Source organism: Hemitrygon akajei, chromosome 7 (genome assembly GCF_048418815.1).
Source record: "Hemitrygon akajei chromosome 7, sHemAka1.3, whole genome shotgun sequence".
In the NCBI taxonomy this organism is placed as follows: Eukaryota; Metazoa; Chordata; class Chondrichthyes; order Myliobatiformes; family Dasyatidae; genus Hemitrygon; species Hemitrygon akajei.
The window spans coordinates 107,312,246-107,336,210 of NC_133130.1; the positions used below are offsets into that span (position 1 = coordinate 107,312,246).

Below are 23,965 nucleotides of genomic sequence, written 5' to 3' on the forward strand. Positions count from 1 at the left end.
GCCGATTCTCCACACCTGGGTTCAGTCATTGCCAGAGCTCACAGTGACCGAGTGTGCCGATTCTCCACACCTGGGTTCAGTCATTGCCAGCGCTCACTGTGACCGAGTGTGCCGATTCTCCACACCTGGGTTCAGTCATTGCCAGAGCTCACTGTGACCGAGTGTGCCGATTCTCCACACCTGGGTTCAGTCATTGCCAGAGCTCACTGTGACCGAGTGTGCCGATTCTCCACACCTGGGTTCAGTCATTGCCAGCGCTCACTGTGACCGAGTGTGCCGATTCTCCACACCTGGGTTCAGTCATTGCCAGCGCTCACTGTGACCGAGTGTGCCGATTCTCCACACCTGGGTTCAGTCATTGCCAGTGCTCACAGTGACCGAGTGTGCCGATTCTCCACACCTGGGTTCAGTCATTGCCAGAGCTCACAGTGACCGAGTATGCCGATTCTCCACACCTGGGTTCAGTCATTGCCAGCGCTCACTGTGACCTAGTGTGCCAATTCTCCACACCTGGGTTCAGTCATTGCCAGAGCTCACAGTGACCAAGTGTGCTGATTCTCCACACCTGGGTTCAGTCATTGCCAGCGCTCACTGTGACCAAGTGTGCCGATTCTCCACACCTGGGTTCAGTCATTGCCAGCGCTCACTGTGACCGAGTGTGCCGATACTCCACACCTGGATCCAGTCCTGGCAGTGTACATCGTGACAGTAATAGATTCCAGAGCTCCAACCATACCTGTTCCTCTGTCTCTAGTTCAAGAAGTTCACTGCCCTCCCAGCCAGGTTTACTTTGGTGTTCATTCTCATCCTCATCCTCTCTCATTACTGCTGCCACCACTACCCCCACTTCCACAGGTTGTCCCAACAATTAAAATTGCCAATCCAATCTTTGAGAAACAACACACTAGCCCCAGCTCCCCACCCAAATTTGGCACCATTGAAACATTCCCAAGTGCTATTCCTCACCCAGCCCTCAATATCCAACCTCCCACAGCAATTCATGGTTCAATCAATTCTCAGTCCTTGCCTGTACATTACTCCCTATCACATACTTTAATTTTGCCTTTTTAAACTTCTAAGTGCAATCTCATGGACTCTCAGTTATATAGTAAGGTTCTGGCCCTTCAGCCCATCTCTGCTATGACGACCAAGCTGCATATCTATATCCCTCTCAAGCTTTCCTATCTATGTACCTGCCTGAAAGTTTTTGCATGCTGTAATAATACAGTAGCTGCCCCAACCACCGCCTTTGGACAATCATTCCATACACACACCAGCCTTATCAGAAAACCTCACCCCTCAGATCCCCTTTAAATCTTTTGCTTCTCAATTCACACCTGCGCATTCCAGTCTAAAAACTTCAAGCAGCCAGAATTACTCCACAACTGATCTTTCTTCGCCACCACCATACCTGTCTTTACCCAAGTACCTATCACCCAACAGGCACGCTCTGCCTGATGTACCATCCAAAGGGCACCTCTGTCTGAAGTATAGTCCAACGGGCACCCTCTGTCTGATGTACAGCCCAACGGGCACTCTCTGTCTGATGTACAGCACAACGGGTGCCCTCTGTCTGATGTACAGCCCAACGGGCACCCTCTGCCTGATGTACAGCCCAACGGGCACCCTCTGTCTGATGTACCATCCAAAGGGCACCTCTGTCTGAAGTACGGACCAACGGGCACCCTCTGTCTGATGTACAGTCCAACGGGCACCCTCTGTCTGATGTACAGCCCAACGGGCACCCTCTGCCTGATGTACAGCCCAACGGGCACCCTCTGTCTGATGTACCATCCAAAGGGCACCTCTGTCTGAAGTACGGACCAACGGGCACCCTCTGTCTGATGTACAGTCCAACGGGCACCCTCTGTCTGATGTACAGCCCAACGGGCACCCTCTGTCTGACGTACAGCCCAACAGGCACTCTCTGTCTGATGTACAGCACAACAGGCACCCTCTGTCTGATGTACAGCCCAACGGGCACCCTCTGTCTGATGTACCATCCAAAGGGCACCTCTGTCTGAAGTACAGTCCAACGGACACCTCTGTCTGAAGTACAGTCCAACGGGCACCCTCTGTCAGATGTACAGTCCAACGGGCACCCTCTGTCTGATGTACAGTCCAACGGACACCCTCTGTCTGATGTACCGTCCAAAGGGCACCTCTGTCTGATGTACAGCCCAATGGGCACCCTCTGTCAGATGTACAGTCCAACGGGCACCTCTGTCTAATGTACAGTGCAACGGACACCCTCTGTCTGATGTACAGCGCAACGGGCACCCTCTGTCTGATGTACAGTCCAAAGGGGACCCTCTGTCTGATGTACAGTCCAACGGGCACCGTCTGTCTGATGTACAGTCCAACGGGCACCCTCTGTCTGATGTACAGCGCAACGGGCACCGTCTGTCTGATGTACAGTCCAACGGGCACCGTCTGTCTGATGTACAGTCCAACGGGCACCGTCTGTCTGATGTACAGTCCAACGGGCACCCTCTATCTAATGTACAGTCCAACGGACACCCTCTGTCTGATGTACCGTCCAAAGGGCACCTCTGTCTGATGTACCATCCAACGGGCACCCTCTGTCTGATGTACAGTCCAACAGGCACCCTCTGTCTGATGTACAGTCCAACGGGCACCCTCTGTCTGATGTACAGTCCAATGGGCACCCTCTGTCTGATGTACAGTCCAACGGGCACCCTCTGTCTGATGTACAGTCCAATGGGCACCCTCTGTCGGATGTACAGTCCAACGAGCACCTCTGTCTGATGTACCATCCAACAGGCACTCTCTGTCTGATGTACCATCCAACAGGCACCCTCTGTCTGATGTACAGCGCAACAGGCACCCTCTGTCAGATGTACCATCCAAAGGGCACCCTCTGTCTGATGTACAGTCCAACGGGCACCCTTTGTCTAATGTACAGTCCAACGGGCACTCTCTGTCTGATGTACAGTCCAACGGACACCCTCTGTCTGATGTACAGTCCAACGGGCACCCTCGGTCTGATGTACAGTCCAACGGGCACTCTCTGTCTGATGTACAGTCCAACGGACACCCTCTGTCTGATGTACAGTCCAACGGGCACCCTCTGTCTGATGTACAGTCCAACGGGCACTCTCTGTCTGATGTACAGTCCAACGGACACCCTCTGTCAGATGTACCATCCAAAGGGCACCCTCTGTCTGATGTACAGTCCAACGGGCACCCTCTGTCTAATGTACAGTCCAACGGGCACTCTCTGTCTGATGTACAGTCCAACGGACACCCTCTGTCTGATGTACAGTCCAACGGGCACCCTCGGTCTGATGTACAGTCCAACGGACACCTCTGTCTGAAGTACAGCCCAACAGGCACCCTCTGTCTGATGTACCATCCAACGGGCACCTCTGTCTGAAGTACAGCCCAACGGGTACCCTCTGTCTGATGTACAGTCCAACAGGCACCCTCTGTCTGATGTACAGTCCAACGGGCACCCTCTGTCTGATGTACAGCCCAATGGGCACCCTCTGTCTGATGTACAGTCCAACGGGCACCCTCGGTCTGATGTACAGTCCAACAGGCATCCTCTGTCTGTTGTACAGTCCAACGGGCACCCTCTGTCTAATGTACAGTCCAACGGACACCTCTGTCTGATGTACAGCGCAACGGGCACCCTCTGTCTGATGTACCGTCCAACGGGCATCTCTGTCTGGTGTACAGCCCAACAGGCACTCTCTGTCTGATGTACAGCACAACGGGTACCCTCTGTCTGACGTACAGCCCAACGGGCACCCTCTGTCTGACGTACAACACAACGGGCACCCTCTGTCTGATGTACAGTGCAACAGGCACCCTCTGTCTGATGCACAGCCCAACGGGCACCCTCTGTCAGATGTACAGTCCAACGGGCACCTCTGTCTAATGTACAGTGCAACGGACACCTCTGTCTGAAGTACAGCCCAACGGGCACCCTCTGTCTGATGTACAGTCCAACAGGCACCCTCTGTCTGATGTACAGTCCAACGGGCACCCTCTGTCTGATGTACAGCCCAATGGGCACCCTCTGTCTGATGTACAGTCCAACGGGCACCCTCGGTCTGATGTACAGTCCAACAGGCATCCTCTGTCTGTTGTACAGTCCAACGGGCACCCTCTGTCTAATGTACAGTCCAACGGACACCTCTGTCTGATGTACAGCGCAACGGGCACCCTCTGTCTGATGTACAGTCCAACGGACACCTCTGTCTGATGTACAGTCCAACGGGCACTCTCTGTCTGATGTACAGCACAACGGGCACCCTCTGTCTGACGTACAGCCCAACGGGCACCCTCTGTCTGACGTACAACACAACGGGCACCCTCTGTCTGATGTACAGCGCAACAGGCACCCTCTGTCTGATGCACAGCCCAACGGGCACCCTCTGTCAGATGTACAGTCCAACGGGCACCTCTGTCTAATGTACAGTGCAACGGACACCTCTGTCTGAAGTACAGCCCAACAGGCACCCTCTGTCTGATGTACCGTCCAACGGGCACCTCTGTCTGAAGTACAGCCCAACGGGCACCCTCTGTCTAATGTACAGTCCAACGGACACCCTCTGTCTGATGTACCATCCAACGGGCACCCTCTGTCTGATGTACCGTCCAAAGGGCACCTCTGTCTGATGTACAGTCCAAAGGGCACCTCTGTCTGAAGTACAGTCCAACGGGCACCTCTGTCAGATGTACAGTCCAACGGGCACCCTCTGTCTGATGTACAGTCCAACGGGTGCCCTCTGTCTGATGTACAGTCCAACGGGCACCTCTGTCTAATGTACAGTGCAACGGACACCCTCTGTCTGATGTACAGTCCAACAGGCACCCTCTGTCTGATGTACAGCACAACGGGCACCCTCTGTCTGATGTACAGTCCAACGGGCACCGTCTGTCTGATGTACAGTCCAACGGGCACCCTCTGTCTGATGTACCATCCAAAGGGCACCTCTGTCTGAAGTACAGTCCAACGGGCACCCTCTGTCTGATGTACAGTCCAACGGGCAACCTCTGTCTGATGTACAGTCCAACAGGCACCCTCTGTCTGATGTACAGTCCAACGGGCACCCTCTATCTAATGTACAGTCCAACGGACACCCTCTGTCTGATGTACCATCCAACGGGCACCCTCTGTCTGATGTACAGTCCAATGGGCACCCTCTGTCAGATGTACAGTCCAACGAGCACCTCTGTCTAATGTACAGTCCAACAGACACCCTCTGTCTGATGTACAGTCCAACAGACACCCTCTGTCTGATGTACCATCCAAAGGGCACCTCTGTCTGATGTACCATCCAACAGGCACCCTCTGTCTGATGTACAGCGCAACAGGCACCCTCTGTCAGATGTACCATCCAAAGGGCACCGTCTGTCTGATGTACCATCCAACAGGCACCCTCTGTCTAATGTACAGTCCAACGGACACCCTCTGTCTGAAGTACAGTCCAACGGGCACCCTCTGTCTAATGTACAGTCCAACGGACACCCTCTGTCTGATGTACAGTCCAACGGGCACCCTCGGTCTGATGTACAGTCCAACGGACACCTCTGTCTGAAGTACAGCCCAACAGGCACCCTCTGTCTGATGTACCATCCAACGGGCACCTCTGTCTGAAGTACAGCCCAACGGGCACCCTCTGTCTGATGTACAGTCCAACAGGCACCCTCTGTCTGATGTACAGTCCAACGGGCACCCTCTGTCTGATGTACAGCCCAATGGGCACCCTCTGTCTGATGTACAGTCCAACGGGCACCCTCGGTCTGATGTACAGTCCAACAGGCATCCTCTGTCTGTTGTACAGTCCAACAGGCACCCTCTGTCTAATGTACAGCCCAACAGGCACTCTCTGTCTGATGTACAGCACAACGGGCACCCTCTGTCTGACGTACAGCCCAACGGGCACCCTCTGTCTGACGTACAACACAACGGGCACCCTCTGTCTGATGTACAGCACAACGGGCACCCTCTGTTTGATGTACAGTCCAACGGGCACCCTCTGTCTGATGTACAGTCCAACGGACACCTCTGTCTGAAGTACAGCCCAACAGGCACCCTCTGTCTGATGTACCGTCCAACGGGCACCTCTGTCTGAAGTACAGCCCAACGGGCACCCTCTGTCTGATGTACAGCGCAACGGGCACCCTCTGTCTGATATACAGTCCAACGGGCACCCTCTGTCTGATGTACAGCGCAACGGGCACCCTCTGTCTGATGCACAGCGCAACGGGCACCCTCTGTCTGATGTACAGTCCAACGAGCACGCTCTGTCTGATCTACAGCCCAACAGGCACCCTCTAATATCTGTGTAATGGGGGAGAATTGGGGGCAAATTAGTGTATCATGGGTTCTGTGTTAACAGATTGCTCAAGGCCTGTTATATCAGATGGAACACCTTGTTCTTTATACAGTGTAGATTTTGCCTGACAGAGAGTCTTGCACAAGACTGGAGTGGTTTACATGGAAACTATATGTAACTATAGTTATATACACTCAAGTTAAAGTTAAGTTTAGTGTCATCTCAACCAAATACATGTATGCTGCTAAATAAAACAACATTCCACTGGACCAAAGAGCACAACACAGTTCATATACCTCACACACAAGCAGAAAGTAATATTACCACTAGTAAATTAACAGATAAAAGGTGAATTTATGACTCAAATTAAAAAAGTAAACATTATAACACTACTGGTGCTTCATATGCGATGAGTCCTGTGTATGGCAGGGAGTTCAGTATACTTACAGTCTGGAGAAAGAAGATATTTCCCATCCTCATACTTAATTAGGCACCCCTCTACAACTGCACATTAATACAGATATCTAATCTGCCAATCAAACGGCAGCAACTCAATGCATAAAAGCATGCAGAGGTGATCAAGAGGTTCAGTTGTTGTTCAGACAAAACATCAGAATGGGGATGAAATGTGATTTAAGTGATTTTGACCGTGGAATAATTGTTGGTACCGGACGGGGTGGTCTGAGTATCCCAGAAACTGCTGATCTCCTGAGATTTTCACTAACAACAGAATCTAAAGTTTACAGAGAATGGTATGATAAAAAAACACATCCAGTGAGCGGCAGTTTCATGGGCAAAATGTCTTGTTAATGAGACAGGTGATTATATAATGTAATTATAGTTTTAATTTTAAACTGTAGGTGCTTGCACATGATTTCTCCATTGCTGCTCAGGGTGTATGGTAGTAACAACTTGTCGTACTCGGAGAATTATTGTGCTCAAAGGATTTAGATACTCCCCTGCACACAATATTGAGAAGAGTAGGAGGAAGCTCAACCACACCAAATATTCCATTAGTTCTCTGCCATTGAGAAGGAATTAGCCAAGATCAGCTGGTAGGATTGGGCTGCTCGAGACACTGGGCGGAGATATATATTTTTGGAAGGATCAGCTGAAGTGGCAGTTTTGGTCCGACAGACTATTTTGTGTTCCACAACAAACTGGCAAAATAAAACCTGTTACCACAGCTAAATGCTAACACAAAGTGATGAAATTTACTTGGAAAAATAGTTCCAGAAAACCATGATGGTTTAATTTCAAGTCTTACAGTTGCTCATAAAAATCACTCAGTTCTCTGGGTATTGAAAGGAATATCCATTCATTAATGACATTGATGTGGTGATACAGGCATAGTACATTGCATTTACAATACTTACAATCCTACCTCATTACATGTACTTGAATGAATGAGTAGATATCACTGGGCTTAATCTGACTGCAGTGTTAATTCTTTACATTACCAAAATTTAATGACAAAAGATTAGCCTTATTTCTCACATGTACATCAAAACCCACAGTGAAATGCATCATTTGTGTCAAACCAAATCAGTGACGATTGTGCTGGGACTGAAAGCTTTGCTACACTTCCAGCACCAATGTAGGATGCCCGCAACTCGCGAACCCTAACCCATAAGTTTTTGGAATTTGAGAGGAAACCCATAGAGTATTGGGGAAGACATGCAAACTCTTTAAAGGCAGCTTCGGGAATTGAACCCCTATTGGTAATCACTGGTGCTATAATAGCATTATGCTGACAGCCACGCTACCATGCTTTCCTAGTGAATTGATCATGGGTAAAATAGTGAACTTTCTAAAACTCTGCTGTTCACTACAGACAATGTAAATGCTTCAGCTACTGGAACATGCACTACAATGTTACACTCACAATCGGTAAGCTCACAGTGTTAACTAGCACAAACATGGCAATTACTTCATTCTAATTTTCCCCCAGATTTTCAAATCTCAACATTCCCATAGACATGTTCTGAAAATTGAGCTAGTGTTGATGATTAGAATTCCAGGCCCCGAAATACCAGAAGAGGGACTATAGGCCCCCTTGTGACACCATGAGAACAACTCTAGCTTTCAATTGTGAGAGTGATGGATAATGGGAAAGGAAATGCTCAACTACACAGACTATTACCATTGATTATATCACTTCAGTCACTGTGGTGTAACAAAACATTTACACTCATTGGCCACCATTATTAGGAACTTTCTGTACCCAATAAAGTAGCCACTATGTGTATGTTTGTGGTCGTCTGCTGCTGTAACCCAATCACTTCAAGGTTTGACATGATCTGTGTTCAGGGATTTTCTCAAGCACACCACTGTTGCAACCTGTGGTTATTTGAGTTACTGTCACCTTCCCGTCAGCTTGAACGAGTCTGACCATTCTCCTCTCATCTCTCTCATTAATGAGACATTTTCGCCCACAGAACTGCCACTCACTGGATGTATTTTTTAAATTGTTCACACCATTCTCTGTAAACTCTGTAGAGACTCTTATGCATGAAAATCCCAGGAGATCAGCAGTTTCTGAGATACTCAGACCACCCCGCCTGGCACCAACAATCATTCCACAGTCAAAGTCACTTAGATCACATTTCTTCTCCATTCTGATGTTTGGTCTGAACAACAAATGAAGCTCTTGGCCAGGTCTGCATGCTTTTATGCATTGAGTTGCTGCCACGTGATTGGCTGATTAAATATTTGCATTAATGAGCAGGCGTGTCAAATGAAAGTGGCCACTGAGAGTACTTTTGCATAGCCACATGTATCAGCAGAATGTGAATATGGCTTCAGATTCACCTGAGATTTTCCAAAGCTAACTCTTGTTCCTCCTTAAGCTTGGCTATAGCTGTGTTTTCTGCTTTAAACCGGTCAATTTCTGTTTCCAGTTGTAGAAGTTTCTCCTGGAGTTGTCTTGATTGTGCATCTTCTGTGTGATTTAAAATGGATTAAAATTAACTTTAAATCAAAAATATATATGATTGAAGCAGAAATTACTTATTGGTTTTGTTTATCATTTGTATTTTAAGAATATTATAATGCGTGAAATTGAAACAATGTACTCATGTTTGCTATAGACTTATGGCGAACCTCCACTGCAAGCTCCAAGGAATAAAAATTCATTTCCAGGAATTAACCTAATGGATCACATTTGAACTGCCAGTATATCCATTCTTAAATAAGGGACCAAAATTATGCAGATGTTCCTATAATATAACCTTGCCACTATAATTGTACTTGTATCTGTCATGTACAATTATGACAATATTTCACCTTTTCTAATCCCTAATTTGAATACTACATAATGTGAATGTCCAAATTTATAATTATAGTATAAAACTATAAAACATAAAGCAGAATGAGGCCATTTGGCCCATCAAGTCTGCTCCCTATCCCATCATGACTGATTAATTATCCCTCTCAGCCCCATTCTCCTGTCTTTGACAATCTTACTAAACAAGAACCTGTTAACCTCTGCTTTAAATCTACACAATTACTTAGTCTCCAAAGTCATCTGTGGCAATGAACTCAGCAGATTCATCGCTCTCTGGCTAAAGAAATTCCTCTTTATCTGTTTACTAAATGAACATCCTTCTATTCTGAGGCTGTGCTCTCTAGTCCTTGACTCTCCCACTATTCAAAACATCCTCTCCACATCCACTCTACCCCAGCCTTTCAATTTTTGTTAGGTTTTAATGAGATCCCCCTTCATTTTCCTAAACTCCAGCAAGTACAGGCCCAGAGCCATCAAATGTTTCTCATGCATTAACCTGTTCATTCCCAAGATCCTTCCTATAAACCTCATTCAGACCCTCAACAATGCCAGCATATACTTCCTTAGAAATGGTGTCCAAAACTGCTCACAATAGTTCCACATGGAAGGTTAGTTAAGAAGGTTCAGTCGTTAGGTATTAATGCTGGAGTAATAAAAAGGATTCAACAGTGGCAAGATGGGAGATGCCAGAGAGTAGTGGTGGATAATTGTTTATCGGGATGGAGGCCGGTGACTAGCGGGGTGCCTCAGGGATCTGTTTTGGGCCCAATGTTGTTTGTAATATACATAAATGATCTGGATGATGGGGTGGTAAATTGGATTAGTAAGTATGCCGATGATACTAAGGTAGGAGGTGTTGTGGATAATGAGGTGGGTTTTCAAAGCTTGCAGGGAGATTTATGCCGGTTAGAAGAATGGGCTGAACGTTGGCAGATGGAGTTTAATGCTGAGAAGTGTGAGGTTCTACATTTTGGCAGGAATAATCCAAATAGAACATACAGGGTAAATGGTAGGGCATTGAGGAATGCAGTGGAACAGAGAGATCTAGGAATAACAGTGCATAGTTCCCTGAAGGTGGAGTCTCATGTAGATAGGGTGGTGAAGAAGGCTTTTGGAACGCTGGCCTTTATAAATCAGAACATTGAGTACAGAGGTTGGGATGTAATGTTAAAATTGTACAAGGCATTGGTAAGGCCAAATTTGGAATATTGTGTACAGTTCTGGTCACCAAATTATAGGAAAGATATCAATAAATTAGAGAGAGTGCAGAGACGATTTACTAGGATGTTACCTGGGTTTCAGCACTTAAGTTACAGAGAAAGGTTGAACAAGTTAGGTCTCTATTCATTGGAGCGTAGAAGGTTGAGGGGGGAATTTGATCGAGGTATTTAAAATGTTGAGAGGGATAGATAGAGTTGACGTAAATAGGCTGTTTCCATTGAGAGTAGGGGAGATTCAAACGAGAGGACATGATTTGAGAGTTAGGGGGCAAAAGTTTAAGGGAAACACGAGGGGGTATTTCTTTACTCAGAGAGTGATAGCTGTGTGGAATGAGCTTCCTGTAGAAGTAGTAGAGGCCAGTTCAGTTGTGTCATTTAAGGTAAAATTGGATAGGTATATGGACAGGAAAGGAGTGGAGGGTTATGGGCTGAGTGCGGGTAGGTGGGACTAGGTGAGATTAAGAGTTCGGCACGGACTAGGAGGGCCGGATGGCCTGTTTCCGTGCTGTGATTGTTATATGTTATATATGTTATAATACTCCAAATGTGGTCTGACCAATGCCTTATAAAGTCAGGGCATTATATCATTACTTTTATATTTTAGTCCTCTTCTAGTCTTGGTGAGAATGATCTGAAGTTTTTGATATATTTTGTTCACAACTAAGTGCTGGAGACAATTTCTCTCAGGACTGGACAAGATGGCTGCACCAGATCAGATTCTTGAGTACCACGATTCTGATTTTTCACAAAACCGCTGGTGCTTTCCTTTGCGAAGTTTGACTGTTTTCTAATGGTTTTGGTTTTGTTCCTCATTGACCTATTATAATGGGAAAGATATCTCCTTGATTAAGGAGATTTGATGTCTGAAGGTTCATTCTTAAAACCTTGTGGCTAGAATTGGATGCAATAGTCATTTAAAATAAACTGTCTGTTGTAATAGGGGCAGAAATTGCTGAAAGCACTCAGCATCTGAGAAGGAAGAAGTGCAAATGTTGTAGGCTGATGACCTGAACCACATCGCAGCTTGGATACCGTCTGCTCGTAGGCTCCAGTTTCTCCCCACGGCTACATGGTTTCTCGCTGCTGCTCCAGTTTCATCCCACATCCCAAAGACATTCTGCTATGTAAGCTGCAGATTACTTCTTAGGGTAGATAAAAGGTAAAAGAATCAAAGAGAAGTTGAAGAGCATATGGGAGAGAGAAAGGAGGTACCACTTAACTGTAGCCCACACTGCACCAGAATATGAGGATCCCAGATCAGCCTCTACTGCCACCTCAAGTTCAAGTTCATTGTCATTTCAACCGTATACATGTATACCGCCAAACGAAACAACATTCCTCCAGACTAAGGTGCACAACACAGTATATATAATTCACACACAACAGATAAAGTGGTATTACTACAAATAAATTAACAAATAATGAGGTGCATTTACGATCCAAATTAAAAAGTAAACAGTACAACCCCACTGGCATGTGATACCTGAGGACTCACCAATAGACAACCCATTAGAACAACATCATATGTGACTCAAGTGCTTGAACTACTGCAACTAAGGAGGGGGGAAACAGGTTGCTGGATCGTTCTGATGGGCAGAATGGACTCAACATGTCATATAATAAGTCATCTTTTATTTCATGAACTGTGAAATCTGTGAACTGGAATTCTTTGGCATTTGGATACAGATTCAAGTTGATCATTGTTTTGTGCATTACTATTTGAATGATTTGATTTCTCATATACATACCTTGAACACTTCCACTGTTGGTTTTCATCTGGTGAGAATGATCTGAAGTTTTCGATGCATTTTGTTCACAACTAAGTGCTGGAGACAATTGCCATGCAAGGACATGACAAGACGGCTGCACGACATCCGATTGTTGAGTACCACATTTCTGATTTGCCACAAAATTGCTGGTGTTTTTCTTTGCAAAGTTTGACTTCTTTCTAACAGTCTTGGCTTTGTTTCTCGTGGGCCTATTGTACAGGGAAGGATATCTCCTCGATGAAGGAGATTTGAGGTCTGAAGTTTCACTCTCACTGCTGGTGCTGCTGCTCGGTGTATTGCATTTCACTGGAGACATTCCAGCTGTAGATTTACGACGTGTAAAATGCTGCAAAGTTTGAAATGCCATGCCCATTTCTTCTAATCCACTTGGAGCATCACTTGCATAGTCGGCATCATCGGATAAGTCTAGACTTCTGCTAGAGCAAACAGAATTGTGTAGGATTTCAACTGTGGGTGGTTGCTGAAGCTCAGACTTCAGGCCATTGCTGTCAGGATCTACACCACACGCTCTAACATTAGAGACCCCACAATGTTCATTGGTTCTTTTGAAATAACCATGCATACTGTGCTTATAATCTACAAGGGGCATTAATCCTGTGTTTGCAAAACTGTGCATATTATGGTCTTTGCCTTCCTGGGTCCTAAAACTGGCTCCGTGGCATGGCAGATTGTCAGAAGTCACTTGTACTATTTTGTCATTTACTTTTTTAAAACCGATGTTTGGGCCTTTCCAACTTTGCGTTTGCCTGGGATCTTTGATGTTAGTTAAATTATTCTGCTTCTGCTCTGATTGCTCCTGGGGTAGTTCAGTGTTCCAGTCGAAAGTCTCTGATTTATTCATACTTGGGCATTCCTGTTGATTGGTGCTATTGAAAGGCGGTTGATCATTTGAAGATCCCGGCAACTTGTTTGCCACATTTTGTCCTATTTCTTGGCCTTGGCTTTGCCTTTCCACACTTCCATGAGAAACACTGCCATTTGTTTGACTCTGTGATTCAGGACCATCTCTAATCAATTGCTGTCTTTCTAGAATATGTAAGCTTAAATCTTTACTGATGTTAGCTCTTCCTTGGGATTCCCCCACAGGAGGTACATCTCCTGTTGTACTTTCCTGTGCTATGTGTTGACTTCCACTATTTCCCCCATTAGCATATTTGCGAGGCGATTCAACCTTGGTAGACAATTCTGTGACATTTATGTCACTTTGGATACCCTCGTCTGTACTATTCTTGACTTCATCTTGCTTCTCCTTTTGTTTGTGATCTTTTCTCTTGCTGTTTGTGATGGAGCTGCTGGTAGAAACAAACTTCTTTGTTCTAGGTTCTACAAGCTCTGGACTACTAACTTGTTTTTTCATCTGGAGCTTTTTGTACTCATTGAAGGCAGGCAAGGAAAGCTGGCTTTGATTACAGAACCTAACTTTTTTGGGCAATTGATCCACCGATTCATGACCTGGGTTCCTCTTTTGTTCCTTCAGAATATTTTCCTTGTTCTTCTCAAATCGTGCAATACCTTGCCCACGTTTTAGGAAAGACTTCTTTGGAGCCACCTTCACCTCATTTATATCCTGTGGAACCAAAAGGTTTATAATTGCAATTATTTCCCAGAAATGCTCCAGGTATAATAATCTTCTAATATTAAGGTTCTGCCATAATACAATCTTTTGCTGTTGTTTACCTTGCACTTTTCACCCTGTCCTTCTCTAATCCTGTTACCAATCAGTACCATTCCTGCATCGGAATTTCTGCTGTGATGTCAAGTAAGTAGAACCAATGTTCCATAGCCTTGTCACTGCAGTTCCACAAGATCTCTTAAAAGACATGGATATCTGCCTGAAAGTTAAATAGTTGTTTTTGGATCTTCATTCTGAAGATGCTAGAAATCCAGAATAACACGTATAAAATACTGGAGGAACTCAGCAGGTCAGGCAGCATCTTCTAGCTTATACTCCTTCCCCCTCCCCACCTTCTAATTCTGATGTCTTCCTCCTTCTTTTCCAGCCCTGATGAAGGGTCTTGGCCCAAGACATCAACTGCTTATTCCTTTCCATTTATGCTGCCTGACCTGCTGAGTTTCTCCAGCATTTTGTGTGTGTTATGATTTATTTTTAGCAACTGCTTCTCAAACGGAAGGAAAATGAGTCCTATATATCAGATTTTCACAACTGCCTCTTATAAATAGAGGATGTGTGTTACTTACTTTGGGTCTGCCATTGAGATTCCATCAAGTAAAATGACTCTGCAAAGAGCAGTGTAAGCCTCCTACATTCAGGAGTGTGTTAATAATGGGCAAAACCTTATGAAATAACTATTATAATCTGTAAATACAAAATTAAGACAGCCTTTGCAATGCAAGTGGGATATTATACACTTAATATATATGCCCTGTTTTAGCTCTCTTTGTCTTGTTTGAGCTAATTAGTCATAAGACTTAAGAGATAGGAGCAGAATGTGGCCATTTGGCCTATCAACTCTGCTCCACAATTCCATCATGGCTAATTTATTATCTTTCTTAACCCCATTCGCTTCCCTTCTCCCCGTAACCCTTGACACCCTTACTAATTAAGAACCTATCAACCTCCCCTTTAAAAGTACAAAATGACTTGGCCTCCACAGCCGACTGAGGCAATAAATTCCACAGATTCACCACCCTCTGGGTAAAAAGAATCCTTCCTCACCTCTGTTCTAAAGGGATGGCCTTGTGGGTTAATACAGTGAAATGAATCAGGTGTTAAAACGTGTTGCTGCTTTATTTCACAGACAGGTGAATATACAAAGGAAGTCAAATCAATTCACCCACTCCTGTGGTGAACTACATATACCTGTCTGGACACGCCCCCCCCCCCCTGCTGACTGCTCCTGTGACTCCTCCCACAGACCCCCTCCCTGCTGACTGCTCCTGTGGCTCCTCCCACAGACCCCGGTATAAAGGCGATTGGGGCCTGAGCCCTGCCTCTCAGTCTCCAGGATGTAGCATGGTGGTCAATCGCTGCTTGTTCTTTCTTCCAGTCAATAAAAGCCGATATCTCGCCTCACGTCTCAGAGAGTTATTGATGGTGCATCACCTCCCCCCACCCCCACACCACCGTCCCTTCCTCCACCTCCCAAGACTGGAAAAGGTAATAAACATAACCCTTTTTTAAGCTGACTTACTGACATCATCTTCCTTTAATTTTCTGTGCCAAAAGGAACATTAACCAAAAGCCTAGTGATTCCTCCTTCCCTTATCAAATCTCCTCGTGTCCCCTTTAGTTTGTTCATTCAGAAAGAGATGTTTGACTCTTGCCTGTTTGGGGTTCACCAAGAGGTCTGTCAAAGTTCATCAAAGAGCGTATATTTCAGAGACCTCAGTTCATTGCAAAGAAGCTTTCTCACTGTATTTGGTTGTTTCCATTTTCCCCTGGTGGTAAGCTCTAACTCAGCCTTCTGCTACCAACCAAACCCATTGTTCTGCCCACAGCAGCTTTCAGTACAACCACAAAGGATGTAACAGCAGCTCCCATAGCTTGTAACAGCCAAGTGGCAGAGCTCTCGAGCTTCCACCTCTAATTATTGAACCAGTAAACAAGAAAGAAACATTTTGGAACCCCACAAGGGATGGGGAAGTAAGGAAAACTGGACAATGATGGAGGTAAAAGAGAGCAAATGTTCAAAATTCAAAGTAAATTGATTATTGAAGTACTGTATGTATATATGTCACCATGTACTAATCTGAGATTCATTCTCTTGCAGCCATTCAAAGTAGATAGAAAGAAATACAATGAAATTAATGAAAAACGAAACTGACAAAGATGGACAAACAACCACCATGCAAAAGAAGACAAACTGTGCAAATACAAAAAAGAACTAATAATAGTAATAATAAATAAGTAATAAACAATATTGAGAACATGAGTTGCAGATTCCTTGAACTGAGTCCATAGGTTGTGGAATCAGTTCAGTGTATTATCCACACTGGTTCAGGAGCCTGATGGTTCTAGGGTAATAACTGTTCCTGGACTTGTTGTGGGTCCTGAGGCTCATGTACCTTCTTCCTGAAGGCAACGGTGAGAAGACAGCATGGCCTGGATGGTGGGGGTCCAGGCCCCCCAGTGGGGGGGCAGTCCAAAAATGGGGGTCCAGTCCAAAAGGAGCGATGGCACGATTCAGGTGTGGGTCGATGGATGGAGAGATGAAAATGGGTAACTACATCAGTGAAGTGGCCAAAAATTTAAAATGGGGATCCTGAAATGAGAGGGGCAGCTGTCAGCGGAATGGGTCAAAAAGCTGAGAGAGTACAGGGGTATATGCTATTGTTTTAGACTGTCAGAGAAAGTAACGATGTATGAGTTATAAAAATATATGTGATAACATCAAGCTCTGCCTCTTAACTGCTTGATTGTGGTTAAATATTGAGAAAACCAAAGTTATCATCTTAAGCTGCTCCCACAGACTTTTTTGCATCCCCACTGACTTTATCATCCATGCTAAACATTTCCGGACAAAATAGATTTATGATATTCACTTCAACTATACCTTGTGGAAGCATTTTCACAGTATCATTACTCTCTGAATGCCTGTGCGTGGTTTTGTTTAACATGGACAGTCGATACATGGACAGACATCCACATGGTCCTTGACAGATCATGGTCAGGAACCAGTGGTATGGAGTGCAGGATAACTGGAACTCAGCAGGGCCTTGTGTGATATACAGCCATCATTATGAGGGCTAGTGGAGAAGAAACCCCCACCAGAAGGCAGCCGAGAAACTTCAGCCTTTTCTGTCCTGTTGTCATCCCTTTAGTTTTCCCTTCAAGCAACTTTAGACAAATCCTCTCTGATGCCTTTGGAAATCCTCTTACTCCACTGTAATACCAATACATCTGAATTTATCTTCTTCCTCCCAAACTGCAAGGTTTATTCTATCATATTTGGATCACCTTAAGTTTTCTAATCAATCTGGTTCATTACACAACACCCAATCCAGAATTAGCTTTCCCCTAGTGGACTCTACCACAATCTGCTCTAAAAAGCAATCTCATAAGCATTCTACAATCTTCCCCGCTTGGGAGCCATTACTTCTGTGCCAATGCGTTCTTGTTTGTAAAAATTGTGTTTAATTTATGTTTTCCTTGTGAATGCTGCTCATACGTTTCTTTTGTAAGAAGTGTACAACAACATCCTTTCTGTCAAAACCTGCAGCGAAGTGGAGTCAATTTTCTGCTAGACATGTCCTTGACATTTCACATCACCATTTCTGCAATCCGTGAACAGCTCTTACCCCGAACTGTTTGCAGAACCACCTGCTGCTGTCTCCATGCCAGGACAATGACATTGCCGCCAGCAAATCCCGGCGAGTCAAGCCTGTCGGAAGTTGGAACCGTGGTCATGATCAAACACAGGCCCGGGTCCGAGCTACTCGGAAAAAAAACTGCTACCTTCCTGCTTTGCTGCTGCAAGTAAGCTTTTCCTTGAACCTGTGTGTAACATGTACTTGCACTTTTGACTCTGTCTTTCTATGTTACAGACACTACACGAAACAAAACAAATTTTGTACAATACACATTGATCAGAAAATCATAGGGTATGGAGACCGTATAAAATCCAGTTGTTCAAGAGCAATATTGAATAGTGCACAGATTCGGGCAGGTCATATAGTCTAATCCTGCTCCAATTTCCAAAGTTCTCTCTCTCCAGCTAAACCCAGGAATTCTCACCTCCCATTAATTGCTAAGATTCCTGCAGTCTGACATAACATTTAAAATCATAGATTAAAATCTAAAGCATGCAACATCAGTTAAGTAACGTGGCGACCTTGAGGAACTGGGTCATGTGACAAGAAATCTATGTGTCAGTGAAAAGTAACCTGTATACCTGCAGATCTTGTTGAAATAACTCTGAATCCACCTTAAGTTGTTCTTCAACAAAATCTTCAAAAGTCTTTTGCTTTTCATCAATTCCAGGTCTGATAGGTCTAAAAGGAAAAGCAATTGTAGTTAGTGTTGTATCTTCTACTTGTTTTAGACCGTTAATGCACTTAATTTGCTGTAAGGATTGTTGAGATAAGATCAGAAAGTGCTGAAAATGCTCAGTGGGCCAGGCAGCATTTGTAAAAAGAAAAAGAGTCAACATTTCTGGTCAAGCCTTACTTATATTCTATACCCCTTTTCTGTCCTCACCGGTGTCCATCAGACCCATGTTATGAGTTTCAAATGGACTGGCAACCATGCAAGTTAGGATAATGTATTGGCGACCAGAGTTCTTATCAAATCTGATCATCTCACAATTTAAATTGAAATAATTAAATAAAATCTGGATATTTTTTGGAACTCTAGCCTCAGTAATGGTTGCTCTGCGAACACAGGTTTGTACAATACTATTTGAATCACTAATGCCTTTCAGGAAAGGAAACCTATCATCAGTAGAACATCAGAACATTGGAAAATAAGAGCATTGGTATGGAATATGATCATGGCTAACCTACACCAAGCCTCATCTTTTCTTCCGTTCCAGTTCCCCAAAGCCCTGGCTTTCAAAAACCTATCTACTTCTTCCTTAAGTAGCCCGAATGATTTAAACATCTCCTCAAAACTAATCAGTAAACTCAAAGACCCCTTTGTGCAATTGGATCCTGGATTTCCTCACTTGTAGACTCCAGTCAGTCTGGATGAGCAAAAACGTCTCTTCCATAATCTCCATCAGCACAGGAGCACCACAGGGATGTGTACTTAACCTCCCGCTCCACTCGCTTTACACCTATGACTGTGTGGCGAAGTACAGCTCCAAATGCATATGCAGGTTTGCTGATGACATCACTGTTGTGGGCTCTATCAAAGGGGATGATGAATCAGCATACAGGAGGGAGACTGAAAATTTGGCTGAGTGGTGTAATAACAACAACCTCTTACTCAATGTCAGCAAGACCAAGGAACTAATTGTAGACTTCAGGAGAGGGAAACAGTTAGTCTGTAAGCCAGTACTCATTGGAGGGTCAGAGGTGGAGAGGGTCAGTGAATTTAAATTCCTGGTGTCACTATCTCAGTAAACCTGTCCTGGACCGTCGTATAAATATAATTGCAAAGAAAGCACAACAATGCATCTACTTCCTCAGGAGTCTGCGGAGTTTCAACATGTCATCGAAGACCTTGGCAAACTTCTATAGGTGTGTGGTGGAAAGTGTGCTGACTGGCTGCATTACGGCCCGGTATGGGAACACCACTGCCTTTGAGTGAAAAATCCTACAAAAGGTAATGGATTTGGCTGAGTACATCACGGATAAAACTCTCCCGACCATTGAGCACATTTATATGAAACGTTGCCATAGAAAAACAGCATCATCAAAGATCCTCACCACCCAGGGTAATACCCTTTTCTCACTGCTGCCATCAGGTAGAAGGTACAGGAGCCTCAGGACTCGCACCACCAGGTTCATGAACAGTTACTACCCTCAACCATCAGGCAGTAAAAGGGGATAACTACACTCGTTTTGAGGACTTTTTAAAATCTTGTTATTTATTGCTTTTTATTCATATCTGCATTTGCACAGTTTGTTGTCTATTGGTCCTGTTTACAGTTACTGTTCTATAGATTTGCTAAGTATGCCTACAGAAAGACTCTCAGGGTTGTATGTGGTGATATGTATGTATTCTGATAATAAATTTTGACTTTGACTTTGGAAGTCTGCAGATGCTGGAAATATCGCTCACCAGGTCAGGCGGGTCTATGGAAAGGAATAAACAGTCAACATTTCACATCTAGACCCTTCTTCAGGACTGGAAAGGAAGGGGGAAGATCCCAGAATAAAAAGATAGGGGGCAGGGATGGAGAATAGCTCAAAGATGATAGGTGAAGCTAGGTGTGTAAGAAAGGTAAAGGGCTGGAGAGAAAGGAATCTGATATGAAAGGAGAGTGGACCATAGGAGAAAAGGAAGGAGGAGGGGACTCAGAGGGAGGTGATAGGAAAGTGAGAAGAGATAAGAGGCCAGAATAAGACCATAAGACATAGGACCAGAATTAAGTCATTTGGCTGATTGAGTCTGCTCCGCCTTTCAATCATGGCTGATCCTTTTTTTACTCCTTCTCAACCCCAGTTCCCAGCCTTCTCCCCTTAACCTTTGATGCCACGTCCAATCAAAAACCTATCAGACTCTGCCTTAAATACACCCAGTGACATGGCCTCCACAGATGCATGTGGAACAAATTCCACAAATTCACCACCCTTTGGCTAAAGAAATTTCTCCGCATCTCTGTTTTGAAAGGGCACCCCTCTATCCCAAGGCTGGGCCCTCTTGTCCTAGACTCTCCCACCATGGGAAACATCCTTTCCACATCTACTCTGTCTAGGCCTTTCAAGATTTGAAAGGTTTCAATGAGATCCCCCTTCATCCTTCTGAATTCCAGCGAGTACAGACCCAGAGCCATCAAACGTTCCTAGTATGATAACCCTTTCATTCCCAGAATCATCCTTGTGAACCTCCTCTGGACCCTCTCCAATGCCAGCACAAGTTTTCTAAGACAAGGAGCCCAAAACTGTTCACAATTCTCAAGGTGAGGCCTCACTAGTGCCTTATAAAGCCTCAGCATCACATCCTTGCTCTTGTATTCTAGACCTCTTGAAATGAATGCTAACATTGCATTTACTTTCCTCACCACTGACTCAACCTGCAAGTTAACCTTTAGGGTGTTCTGCACAAGGACTCCCAAGTCCTTTCTCAGATTTTTGGATTTTAACCCCGTTTAGAAAATAGTCCACAGTTTTATTTCTACTACTAAAGTGCATGACCATGTGTTTTCCAGCATTGTGTCTCATTTGCCACTTTCTTGCCTATTCACCTAATCCGTCCAAGTACTTCTGCATCCTACCTGTTTCCTCAACACTACCTGCCCCTCCACCAATCTTCATATCATCTGCAAACTTGCAGCAAAGCCATCTATTTCATCATCTAAATCATTTATACACAGCATAAAAAGAAGTGGTTCCCAACACCGAGCCCTGCAGAACACCACTAGACAGTGGCAGCCAACCAGAAAAGGATCCTTTTATTCCCACTCGCTGCCCCCGACCAATCAGCCAATGCTCTAACCACATTAATAACTTTCCTATAATGGAGAATAAAAGAGGGGAGGGTGAGGAAATTTTTTTTTACCGGAAGGAGAAATCGATATTCATGCCAGAAAGAATATAAGGTGTTGCTTCTCCACCCAAATGATCTAAGCTCCACAACTCTGTGGACGAAAATTCACACTTCATTTTTTAAAGACTGGCTCCTAATACCAATACCAGATGTTTCGATAAGGTATTCCCTCATTCTTCTAAACTCCAAACAATATAGAATATTTTTTTAGCCACTCATGATAGGACAACTGTCTCCTCCGAGAAATTAGCTTCATGAAACTCGTTTGCATTCCTTCCAGTGCTAGTATATTCTGTTTTAAATAAAGGGAAAATGTGTACAGATTCCAGATGCGGCCTCATCAATACTCTGCACAATTGTAACAATACTTCCCATACCTTTTGCCTTCTTAACCACCTGTTGGACCTGCCCACTGAAGTTTTGTGATTTTTGCACAGTAATACCTGGAAACCTCTATATACTTTTCTCACCTTCGAGCCTCCTCTATTTATTTAACAGTCTGCTGAATTGCAATATTTCACACTTTCCTTCAAGTTTCACCCACTCATTCAAACTAGAAAGAGTCCTCATATGCTCATTACAACATGCCCTTCCACCTACTTTCCTGTCATTGGCAAACTTAGAAATCTTCTACTCTGCCCCCTCTGCCGGGTCACTCAATATAAACAATACAGATTCAGATTCAGATTATTGTCATTTAGAAACCACAAATGCAATGCAGTTAAAAAACGAGACAACATTCCTCCAGAATGATATCACAAAAGCATAAGACAAAACAGATTACACTAGAAAATAAATAATTAAAAACCAAGAACTGATCCCTGGGAAACTTTATATTGTCTTCTTTCACTGTAAAAATGACTCATTTATTCTGGCTCTCTGTCTTCTGTACAATAACTAGTCTTCATTCTATATTAACACACAACCTCCTAATGCCACTAGCCCTTGTGCACCAGTCTCTATGTGACACATTATTAAGCGGCTTCCAAAAATCCAAATATACTACATATACAGATTCTTCTCTATCTATTATGATTGAATGATCCTCAAAGACTTCTGGCAGATTTGTCAAACGTGATTTACATATCATAATACTGTGTTCGCTTGGTTTGATTACAATACGGCTCTCTAAAAAAACTGAAGAAGCGAAGATTTCAGGAAGTGATTCTTGAGAACTAGGGTGGCGGTGGACTTCAGGTGGTGTGGGTTAGATAATGAAGTAAGGTTGAACGTCTGCGTGCTGAACTGTAATCCTTTAACCGGTGTGAGGTTGTGGGTAAGGGAGGGACAATAAAATAAGCAGCACGCATAAATTCTAAAACAAATAGTCCATGTGGAATGAATAATTTGGGCCGTCAGTTTGTAAATGGAGTTAATAGGTGCTGTAGTGGCACCTACTGTTGAGGTATCTGCACTAAGACTTATTCATTCTTGGCAAACTTTACCTAAACAATTCATACTCACTTCCAAAGATTACATAGAATATAGAACATGATAGCACAGTACAGGCCCTTTAGCCCTTGATGCTGTGCCAAACCTTTAACTTACTCTAGAATCAGTCTAACCCTTCCCTCCTGCATATCCCTCCATTTTTCTATCATCCATGTGTCTATCTAAAAGTTTCCTAAATGCCCCTAATATATCAGCCTCTGACACCACACACCCATCACCATTAGATTAGCTATTTCCAACTTGGGAGATCTTCTCTGGCTCTCCATTCGATCTATGCTTCTTATCATCTTGTACACCTCTATGAAATCACCTTTTGTCCTCTTTTGCTCCAAAGGGAAACGCCCTAGCTTGCTCATTCTAAATTCATAAGACATGCCCTCTAGTTCAGGCAACATCCTGGTAAATTTGCTCTACACCCTCTCTAAAGCTTCCACAGCCTTCCTGTAATGAGGTCTCCAGAACTGAACACCATATCCCAAATGTAGTCTGCAGATACAAAACAATCACATGATGTGTAAGCAAATCTTGACATAGAGAACGATTGTACTAATATGTATCATTATAATCCTTCAATTCATTATAAACACTCATCACCAAATGGTCTTTACTCTTACCTTTCCTCTAGTCGCCCCATTTTCTTAGAATTTGTTTTAATTCCAAAAGGAGTGACAACACGCTGCTCTCCTCCTTGCTCAGCTTTCTCTTCATTGATTGGAGAAAGATTTCCAGGATAGTTTTCATCCTCAAGGATACTCTTGTCTAAAGAAACGGCAGATTTAATTAAAACAAACTGA

General features: G+C 44.3%; 1 protein-coding gene across 9 annotated transcripts in view; it reads right to left on the reverse strand.

The window, feature by feature from the left end:
* Window positions 1–23,965, reverse strand: part of LOC140730770 (uncharacterized) — a 139,063-nt gene that overhangs the window by 57,139 nt on the left and 57,959 nt on the right. For all 9 annotated transcript variants that reach the window (XM_073051642.1, XM_073051649.1, XM_073051645.1 and 6 more), the window contains 4 exons: window positions 23,786–23,930; window positions 18,460–18,559; window positions 12,566–14,174; window positions 9,123–9,252 (listed from right to left, as the gene is read on the reverse strand). In XM_073051642.1, the coding sequence (XP_072907743.1) occupies window positions 9,123–9,252; window positions 12,566–14,174; window positions 18,460–18,559; window positions 23,786–23,930 (1,984 nt within the window). The remainder of the gene's footprint in view (window positions 1–9,122; window positions 9,253–12,565; window positions 14,175–18,459; window positions 18,560–23,785; window positions 23,931–23,965) is intronic.